Here is an 11,255-nt window from a genome sequence, read left to right as displayed (position 1 = left end):
GTCTAGTTTGACAGCACAAAATCTGTTCCTCTAAGCTTTGTTCCTCTTCATGAAGTGCAAACATTCATACGCAGTTATGATGTTGTCCGTGATCAGCCGCCCTGGAACAAAAGCAGACTGCTCTTCGGATATAACTTCGGGAAGGATTTGTTTCAACCTATTAGATAACACCTTGGAAGCAATTTTGTAAAGTACATTGCACAAACTAATAGGCCTGAATTGAGATAAGTTAGTGGGATCCTTCACCTTCGGTATGAGTACTAGAATTGTCTCATTTATCATGTCAGGACTCTCCTCTCCTCGAAGAATTCGAAGAACAACATTCGTTACTTCAGTACCACACAACTCTCAGTGCCTTTGAAATAAATGCGCCGGGTATCCGTCAGGTCCAGGGGCCTTTGTGGGATACATCTGGAAGAGGGCTGCTTTCACCTCCTCCCCCGTATAAGGAGCTGTGAGACCTTCGTTCATTACTTGCGTAACCTTTCTAGGGACAACATTAAGGACAGTTTCCATGCCCGATGTGCCCTCTGATCTGAATAAGTTTTTGTAGAACTCATTCGTTAGTGAAGCCATCTCAGCTTGATCACTTGTTACTGAACCATCAGGGCGTTCAAGCGACTTGATGGTGTTTTTACGTCGTCACATGCTAGCCCGTCTCTGAAAAAAATTTGTATTCTTGTCACCATCCTTGAGCCAGTCCACCCTGGATCTTTGCCGTTGCATCATCTCCTCCATGTGATATAGCTCAACTAAGCGGTCTGAGATTTTTATCTCTGCATGTGATGGCGCATTCCTTTGAGGATCATTCTGTAAAACAGTCAACTCTTTCCTCAGTTTTTTAATCTCCTTTGCAACGCAGCCAATGGTAGCCCCACTCCACTGTTTCAGAGAAGCTGACAAATCACCGAGCTTTCTACTCAACTGTTGTACTGTATGGCCCTCGGGGGCGCCGTTCCACATAGCTTGGAGAGAGGAACCAAAGTCCTCATGCCTTTCCCAATAAACTTCATATCTGAACAGCCTCGCTGTTGCTTGAGACGGCGTCGGAGGCTCCAATTGTAATCTGATTGGGCAGTGATCTGATGCCGCACCAGTTTCATGGCTCAAGATCGCATGAGGATACATGGAGTTCCAATCTGAATTAGCCAAGGCCCGATCCAACCGTACCCGGCAATATCCACCTCCTGCCGTCTTCTTCTCGAAAGTCCACTGTTTCCCTATGAACCCAAGATCATTTAGTGCACACACATCTATGGCGTCATGAAAACCTTGGATTTGTGAGCGTCTTCTCTGTCCCACTCCCACGTGTTCATGAGGGTGCAAAACTTCGTTGAAGTCTCCAATGCAAAGCCATGGGAGAGAGCTCGCAGACGTCATTGACTTTAGAAGGTCCCAAGTCTTGTATCTGTCCGCCACTTGTGCCTCACCATATACACATGTGAGACGCCACTCTTCTTGGTTCGGGCCTAAGACTTTTGCATCAACATGGTACTCAGAGTAGCCAAACACATCAAGTTTTATTCCATCATTCCAAAACACACCAATACCGCCACTGCGGCCCACACTGCTAACTGCATAAGCATGACTAAACCCTAAAGTATCAGCAAGACTCTCAACACGTGCTTTAGAAATTTGTGTTTAGACTATACATAGCACTGTCGGGGCAAATTGCTTTGCTAAGTCGCGAAGCTCTCGAATTGTCGCGGCTTTGCCCGCACCGCGACAATTCCAGCATAAGAGATTCATTGTGCCCGGCGATCCTCCCCTTGGGAGGTCGCCAATTTTGCATCTTGTGGTTTAACAGGAACTGTTCCCTTCTTCTCCATGCTCTTGTCCGCAATGGTTCGCAGCCGCTTCTGTTCTTGCTTGGAAGATGGACTTTCAGGTGTAGAGGTACTAGGAGGCAGTGCCAAAAGCGTTTTCTGACCCGGAGGCAGGACCGAGCTCCCCGGAGAAAGCTGCTGGTTCGAGGACCGCTTCTTGTTGTCCTCGGCTTCGTTCATAACAGCATCATGGTCCACTTCTTCCCCTTCCTCGTGTACTACCGGCCCCTGTGAACTGCCTGCTGTACCACCTCCACGCCTGCCACCTCTCCGTCCTCGTCCTCTTCCGCCGCCAGGGCCTGCGCCCGTCCTCATCTGCCAATTTGCACGGCGATCCTTGAAATACAGCGCAGACGGGGGGTGGATCCCGTCGCCGTGCTCCTTATAGACATGCCCCAGATGTCCACATACAGCACACCAATCTGGTAAATGCTCATACTTGACACGGTAGATCTGTCTCTTTGAGTCGCGGATCATCGACACTGCGTTTTTCAGAGGGTTGTGGACATTGATTCTCACCCAGACCCTATAGAAGTTTCCGGCAAAATCTTGAGTCAGCGGCTCGGTGAATAGGACCTGACCTACCTTTGCCGCTAACGCTGGCACCAGATGGGCATACAGATCTGGAACATCATGGATCTGCACCCAAATATTGATATAATCCAGGTTTACAAGTGTGGGCTTGGTGATCCCATCATACGGTTCCAGTATCACCGCGTTGCCTCTGAAGTTCCAGGGGGCGTCGTTCATCACACGTCCCAAATCTCCAAGGCAGAAGAATTGCAGTGTGTATCGATTTTCCTCAAGTGGACGGAACTTCACTTCATGCGCAAGATCCCATGCTGATCGCATGTTCTTAAAAAACCAATACTGACTATAGGGTTTGGATATATGAACCCTACAGACTGCCATCCACCTTGTAGCCGCCGGAGGAGCTTCTTTTTCATCAAAAACAACATCATCTAGGTCTTCCTCACGCAAGCCTAGTTCCGCCATTAGTTGTTCCACCTCCGCCGCGGATGAAGAACCAGCCGCCTCCGCCTGGTCTTTCCCCAGCGTCGCCATCGTGAACCCTAGCCCGAGATGAGATTCGATCGGACTTGTGAAGCTGACCCAAAAAAACTCCCCTCGCCCAACCAGTAGCGATCAAGGCCGGGTAGGGATACTAGATCCCCCCGTTGTTAGCCCGAATCGATCACCAGTTACGGCAAATCGGGGGTGGGAAGGCAAAAACTCGACGATGGCGACGAGTCGCCTCGGGAGAAAGAAACCCTAACGCGAGGGAAAATACCCCGGCCTTAAAGAGAGATGACCCAATGAAAAACAAAGTGAGGAAAAAGAAAAGAAAGGGAGGTGACCGGCTGGGCTTGGCCCATGCCTGCTGTTGTGTTGTGCGTGAGCAGGGAGAGGTAGATGCTGGCTGCGTGGCTGCGACTCAGATGAACAGTAGTATTGTTCTAAAAAAAGATGAACAGTAGTATTGCATAAAGTGAATATAATACTTATAGCATAAAAAAGTATTTTAAGACCAAATATTAAATAAATACATATAACTATTTTATAGATTATATTTTGTGGAATTATAAATATTCCCTGCAAAATATTTTAGTGTCCAAAATATTTCAGAAAAATATTTTTAAACTCCTATTAAATAAATATCCGAAATAATATTTAAAGCATTTGCCAACTTTATTTATATTCAATGTGTCATATTACCTCATCTCTTTTGATTCCTTTTTTGTTGGATTTTTTAATATTAAAATACAATAAGATCCAAAATGAGCATTTGGAAAGTCCTATTATTTCTTTTCATTTGTATATTCATTTAAACAAAAAAGATTCATATTCACTTAAATTCATATAAAATCAAAGCAAACAATCATTATTATTTAGTTAATTAACATTCCAAAATTTAGTTTTTTGGATGTTACATTCTCGGCGTTGGTCCCGAGTTCATAGGCATGCATGCTAGCTAGCTTTATCGTAATAGTAATTCACTGAACATGTTATGTTTAAGTGTTAGACATAAGATTATTGTTAAACTTAAGTGTGTTATTAAACTTACTATTATTGTTAAACTAAAAATACTGCCATGACATCGCTTTTCTTTTGGCCTGAGCTACCATACCAGTGGTTGGCTTATATAACTGATCGCAACTGGTAAAAAAATTACAATGGTGGGCGGGTGCCGCCACTGGTAACATGTTAGCTATGGTGGGAGATAGTGGCAGGCGCCTGATACGTCTCCAACGTATCTATAACTTTTAATTGTTTCATGCTATTATGTCACCCGTGTTGGATGTTTATGGGCTTTACTTTATCATTTTTGGGATTAACCTACTAACCGGAGGCCCAACCCGAATTGCTGTTTTTTTGCCTATTTCAGTGTTTACAAAAAAGGAATATCAAACGGAGCCAAACGGAATGAAACCTACGGGAGCGATCTTTTTGGAACAAACGCAATCCACGGGACTTGGAGTGGACGTCAAGCAACAAATGAGGCGGCCACGAGGGTGCCCGGCGCGCCCCCCACCCTCGTGGGCCCCTCGAGCGTCAGCCGACCTACTTCTTCCTCCTATATATATCCACGTACCCCGAAAACATTCAGGAGCACCACGAAAAACTATTTCCACCGCCGCAACCTTTCGTATCCGCAAGATCCCATCTTGGAGCCTTCGCCGGCCCTCCGCCGGAGGGGGAATCGATCACAGAGGGCCTCTACATCATCTCCAAGGCCTCTCCGATGAGCTGTGAGTAGTTTACCACAGACCTTCGGGTCCATAGTTATTAGCTAGATGGCTTCTTCTCTCTCTTTGAATCTCAATACAAAGTTCTCCTCGATCTTCTTGGATATCTATTCGATGTAACTCTTTTTGCGGTGTGTTTGTCGAGATCCGATGAATTGTGGGTTTATGATCAAGTTTATCTATGATAAATATTTGAATCTCCTCTGAATCCTTTTATGTGTGATTAAGTTATCTTTGCAAGTCTCTCCGAATTATCAGTTTGGTTTGGCCTATACTAGATTGATCTTTCTTGCAATGGGAGAAGTGCTTAGCTTTGGGTTCAATCTTGCGGTGTCCTTTCCTAGTGACAGCAGGGGCATCAAGGCACGTATTGTATTGTTGCCATCGAGAATAAAAAGATGGGGTTTATATCATATTGCATGAGTTTATCCCTCTACATCATGTCATCTTTCTTAATCCGTTACTCTGTTCTTCATGAACTTAATACTCTAGATGCAGGCAGGAGTCGATCGATGTGTGGAGTAATAGTAGTTGATGCAGAATCGTTTCGATCTACTTGTCACGGACGTGATGCCTATATACATGATCATGCCTAGATAATCTCATAACTATGCGCTTTTCTATCAATTGCTCGATAGTAATTTGTTCACCCACCGTAATACTTATGCTATCTTGAGAGAAGCCACTAGTGAAACCTATGGCCTCTGGGTCTATCTTTTATCATATAAGTTTTCCATCTACTTTTATTTGCATATTTTATTTTCTAATCTATATCATAAAAATACCAAAAATATTTATCTTATCTTATTATCTCTATCAGATCTCACTTTTGCAAGTTACTGTGAAGGGATTGACAACCCCTTTATCGCGTTGGTTGCGAGGTTCTTGTTTGTTTGTGTAGATGCGTGGGACTTTTAAGGAGCCTCCTACTGGATTGATACCTTGGTTCTCAAAAACTGAGGGAAATACTTACGCTACTTTGCTGCATCACCCTTTCCTCTTCAAGGAAAACCAACGCAAGCTCAAGACGTAGCAGCGCCCTCCACAACCATGCCCGCCACTGACGAGGCTTTTTGCGCCCGCCACCGCTAACTTGTTCTACAATAGTGTATTGTTTTCCTCTTATTAAGCCATCACAAGCAATTTCTTGTAATTCGTTTGTGTGGTGGGGCCACTAGTTAAACGGTGGTGTTTTCGGCTTGTGGGGTTGGATGTCTCGAGGTACCTGTCTCTGCTTCCATTTGTTCAAATCCGTGGACTGTTTTGCGTGTGTGGTCGGTTTATTGTGTGATATTTTTGCTAGTCAGTGCCTATTAAATTCTTTGGTGTATTGATACGTCTCCAACATATCAATTTATGAAGTATTCATGTTGTTTTATTATCATTCTTGAATGTTTTACAATCATTTTATAGCAATTTTATATCATTTTTTGGGACTAGCCTATTGATATAGTGCCCAGTGCTAGTTGCTGTTTTTTGTAGGAGTGGGCATAAAAACCGACCAACCGAATACCGGACCGTTACCGAAACCGAATAAACCAAATTTTCGGTTTTTTGTGCTGCCACAATTAAATTCGGTTTTTATGTTTAATAACCAAATTTAAATCGGTCAGTTCGGTATTAAACCGATACTGAACAAAAAACCGAAGTGCAACGAGTTCCTGACTCCTGTACGAGGCTCCCTCCGTACGCTCCCGCGCGTAGCGCCAAACGCTGGCGGCCGCGTGCGCTTCTCCAGGCTACAACCACACATCCTACGAAGGCCCATGCAATCCTATTTGTCCCACGTTCTGACTAGTACTTCTACTTTTCTTGACCTGGGCCCACCACTAACGGCAAGGCCCAACGCAAAAACTAGTATTTCTTGCGGCCGGGTGGAGCGTGCAGCATTTGTTTAGTCCCACATCGCTTGCGAACACTCAAGGGGGCATGGCGCTGGCTGATATAAAACCGTGAGGTGTTTATTGCTCAGACCAGAAGCGCTTCTTGCTGCGTGGTTAGCACTGTTCGGTAATAAACTGGAAACTGAACAGAAGTATCGGTTAACCGAAAAATCGGTTAGCAATTTTGGCTTGCTATTTTCGGTTTCTAGTTTACAAAACCGAATTTAAAAATAAACCGAATGGTATAAATCGAATTTTCGGTTTCTACCGAATGCCCACCCCTAGTTTTTTGCTTGTTTTTTACATCGCAGAAAATCAATATCAAATGGAGTCCAAATGCAGCGAAACTTTTTGTGGATGTTTTATGGAGCAGAAGACATCCAATGGGCCAGAGCAGCACCTGGGGGGGTGCCCCGAGGGGGGCACAACCCACCAGGGGCGTGCCCCCGGTGGGTTGTGCCCACCTTGGTGGCCTCCCGCACTGCCTCTTCGCCCTATAAATCGTCAAATATTCCAAAAACCCTCGCGGAGACCCTAGATCAGAAGTTCCGCCGCCGCAAGCCTCTGTAGCCACGAGAAACCAATCTAGATCCCGTTCCAGCACCCTACCGGAGGGGGAAATCATCACCGGTGGCCATATTCATCATCCCGGTGGCCACCATGATGAGGAGGGAGTAGTCTACCCTGGGGGCCGAGGGTTTGTACCAGTAGCTATGTGTTTACTCTCTCTCTCTCTCTCTCTCTCGTGTTCTTGAGATGGCACGATCTTGATGTATCGCGGGCTTCGTTAATATAGTCGGATCATATGGTGTTTTCCCCTCACTATTTTATTATGATGAATTGAGTTTTCCCTTTGAGATTTCGTCGGATTGGATATTTTTATGGATTTGAGAACACTTTATGTATGTCTTGCTATGAATACCCGTGTTGACAATGGGGTATCGTATTGATTCACTTGCTATATGTTTTGGCACTCAACTCGCGGATTTTCGAGGTGACATTAGGGTAATCTATGCATAGGGGTTGATGCACGTTCTTGTCTTTGTTTCTCCGGTAGAAATCTCGGGGCACTCTTTGAGGTTCTTTGTGTCGGATTGAGTATTATGAATCTGAAATTATTTGGTGTTATTTTAGTATGAACTCTCGGATAGATCGATCGGAAAGAATAGCTTTGAAGTGGTTTCGTACCCTACAAACAATTTCTTCTGATGTTCTCCGCTAGATAGGAACTTTGGAGTGATTCTTCATCGCACTTTGAGGGATGGTTATATGATCCAATTATATTAGCATTGTTGAGAGATTGCACTAGCGAAAGTACGAACCCTAGGCCTCATTTTCAAGCATTGCAATACCGTTTGTGCTCCGTTTTATAAATTGCTACCTTGTTGTTCTTTATTGTTCCTATTACAAAAATCAATATCTACTATCCATATTACACTTGTATCACCATCTCTTCGCCGAACTAGTGCATCTATACAAATTACCATTGTATTTGGTGTGTTGGGGACACAAGATACTTTTTATTATTTGGTTGCAGAGTTGTTTGAGAGAGACTATCTTCATCCTACGCCTCCCACGGATTGATAAACCTTAGGTCATCCACTTGAGAGAAATTTGCTACTGTCCTACAAAACTCTGCGCTTGGAGGCCCAACAAGAGTCTACAAGAACAAGTTGTGTAGTAGACATCATGTATCTCCGTACCTTATGCTATATGTGTTCATGGGTTGGGGTTTAGTTGCGGCCGACTCCTATAGGAGGGGTTTGTTGTCGCCATTGTTTTCCTCGAATGTTGCTCTCACCTGCATACCCACATCAAATCATCACTCACACTTCATCACGTACCAATTTTTGGCTTACATTGACCATCTTCCGGCAAAATAAAAAAGAAGATATGATACACAAAGACGCGGAACAAAGTGGGTCACCAACAGTGCTTGGGCCAAGCCCATCTAGACTCGCATGCGAAGGATGTAACTATAGGCGGACTCAGGGGAGCGCGGCATTCCGTCTAGTACATAGAATGATGCGGCATGCCTTGTTTGGCCTTGTAGAAGTTAACCTAGTTTTTTTAGTTGAGTTAATCTACTCCCTCTGTTTCAAAATAGATGACTCAACTTTGTACTAATTTTAGTAAAAAGTTGAGTCATCTATTTTGAAACGGAGGGAGTAGTTGTTAGTCCAGATAGAAGCATCGTGACGTTGGAGCCATCCAAACAAAACCTCGCGGCGTCTTTTTTCTCTTACGAATTTGCACATAGTCAATGGACATATTCATGTTCATTGTCAAAATATTTCATATTTTCTTCTTATTATGTTATGTTATGTGATCTTCTTACTTTAAGAAATTCAAATATGATGCAATAACACCACAATTATTTGTTGGAAGTCACTATGGCCATTTATATAATATTACCTATGTCCTAAATATAAGACCTTTTGGCAGTTCAATTTGATATTTAGGAATATAGGAGGTAGAATTTGACATTTCTATGAACGAAGACTTCCCTGCTGTTATCAACAATGTCAGATAGACTTTGGTATGGGAGCGGCAACGATGACACGTCGGCGGCTCATTCTGATGGCGATAATGGTCGTTCGATGGTCCATGGACGGATGGACCTTGATGTAATTTTTATTACGATTGAGGTGCTTTGTAGTTTCGTTGAATCTTTATAATAGAGTAATATATAATGAGTTATTCTTTCTTTGACAAAAACAAGATTTCTATTTTTTTAACACAATACAGACGCAAGCGCTCATATACACGCGTATATACTCACCCATATGAACGCACACACGGGCACACCCTATCCCTATGAGCACCTTCGAAAGACTGAGTCTTGAAATAAATTCAAGAATAAATGTGAGCACCAGGACTTAACCCTGATGGGCTGGGGATACCACAGTCCCTCTAACCATCCAACCACAGGTTGGTTCGCAACAAGATTTCTATTTGAGGGGAACATTGTAGCCAATGTTCAGCACGTAGTGGTATGCTCTTTATTGCCACCTAGGATCTGACCTGAATTAATCATGTATATACAGAGTGTGGCGAGGCTAAGATCTACTTCACAAATTTCTGCACTTCGCTGGTGTCAACAAACTCATTCACCCCACTTGTCAACAAAAACCTGGAGTCAGGAAGCAAATAATTTTACTCACTGTGTCAAAACAAAGTGAATATTATGACTTGTAGCAGTTGAGGATATAATACCTTTCAAATAGATCCACTGCCATGGATCTGCAACCACCGGGAACACAAGACTGCAGGTTGAGTGCTATATTGGGGTTATGAACACTCTGGCGAATGTGAACCCACCCTAGCGGTCTCTGGGACTCGTCGTAGAACTTTGCTCTGCTTCCACAAGTCAATGAGAGATTTAGTTAGACATGTCACCAGAAACCTGGAGTTAGGAAGTTCAGTGCTCGTCATATATAGGACTTGCATTTTCGCAAATCAAGCAGCGGCATACCTGTACATGTAGGCGTCAACGTCGATTGGATGGTCGTTGTTGTCCACAAGGCATCCCTCATCAACCCAGCAGTCGCCACAATCATCCAGCACCCAGCCGCTAAGCTTCCCTTCCTAAACCATGTGGAGAAACACCGAGGTAAGACTACATCAAAAGAACACGCTCGCTGTAGATTCTCCGTTCTTGGGACGCACCTCGATGTATTTCTTGAAAGCCTCGACCGCGTCGACGCCCCGTTGTTTCGCGCTCTTGGGTTCGCCCACGATGTCCATCCTCAGCAGCACGGACTCGGCGGGCTCCTCCAGGTCCCGGATGAGGCCCCCGACCCCGCCCTCCAGCCCGGCCAGCCTCATCCGGACCATCTCGATGATGATCTTCACCACCATGTACGCGCCGTCGTCGAGGAAGTGGTTCTCCCGGAGCGCGCCGTGCCCGGTGGTCTCCATCATAACGTGCGTCTCCACGCCGTCCGCGTTGAGCTGCGCGCCCTTGTCGATCACGTTGCGGTAGCCGACGCGGTACAGGCAGTGCCGCCCGCCCCGCGCCTCGATGAACCGCGTGAGCCCGTCGCCCGCGCGCGCGTCCGTCACCACCGTCGTCCCGGGGTGCTCCGCCAGCACGATGGCGGAGATGAGCGCGATGAGGCGGTCCCCGTTGATGGCGGCGCCCGCGCCGTCCACCACGCCGCTGCGGTCCACGTCCGTGTCGAACACCACGCCGAGGTCCGCGCCGCGGGCCAGCACCGCGCCGCGCGTGAGCGACATGGCCGTCGCGTCCTCCGGGTTGGGCATGTGGTTCGGGAACATGCCGTCCGGCTCCAGGTGCAGGCTGCCGGTCGTGTCGGCGCCCAGCTTCTCCAGCACGTCCCACGCGAAGAAGCCGCCGCAGCCGTTGCCGGCGTTCACGATCACCTTGAAGCCCTCCAGCGGGGTGTCGTAGTGGGTCGGGTGGGCGACGCGCTCCTTGATGATGTCCCGGAGGTGCTGCGCGTAGGCGCTCATGAGGTCGACGCGCATGACCACCGGAGGCATGCCGAGGCCGCCGCCGCCGAGGCCCATCTTCCTCGCGACGTACTTGCGTGCCGCGCGGTCGCAGATCCCTTCGACCTCCACCGAGGATAGCCCGCCGCGCTTGGTGAAGAACTTGAGGCCGTTGCGGGTGTAGGGGAGATGCGACGCGGTCATCTGCGGAATGCCATTTCACCATTGGGTAAGATGTTTAAAAAATGCACCTTCTCCTCTCTGAATCTTTACACGCAGCAATGCAGGGAACCTAAGAGCATCTTCGGCCGTTGAGCCCCCGGAGGCATTTTTTTCGTTCCTTG

General features: G+C 46.3%; 1 protein-coding gene across 1 annotated transcript in view; it reads right to left on the bottom strand.

The window, feature by feature from the left end:
* Nucleotides 1–9,142: 9,142 nt before the first annotated feature.
* Nucleotides 9,143–11,255, bottom strand: part of LOC123157257 (phosphomannomutase/phosphoglucomutase) — a 4,539-nt gene continuing 2,426 nt past the window's right edge. The window contains exons 2-5 of the mRNA XM_044575516.1: nt 10,126–11,115; nt 9,932–10,044; nt 9,673–9,813; nt 9,143–9,589 (exon numbers count right to left, since the gene is read on the bottom strand). Coding sequence (XP_044431451.1) covers nt 9,523–9,589; nt 9,673–9,813; nt 9,932–10,044; nt 10,126–11,115 — 1,311 coding nt within the window. The 3' untranslated portion in view covers nt 9,143–9,522. The remainder of the gene's footprint in view (nt 9,590–9,672; nt 9,814–9,931; nt 10,045–10,125; nt 11,116–11,255) is intronic.

Source organism: Triticum aestivum, chromosome 7B, assembly GCF_018294505.1.
Source record: "Triticum aestivum cultivar Chinese Spring chromosome 7B, IWGSC CS RefSeq v2.1, whole genome shotgun sequence".
Taxonomy (NCBI): Eukaryota; Viridiplantae; Streptophyta; class Magnoliopsida; order Poales; family Poaceae; genus Triticum; species Triticum aestivum.
This window is presented reverse-complemented; position numbering and strand designations above follow the sequence as displayed.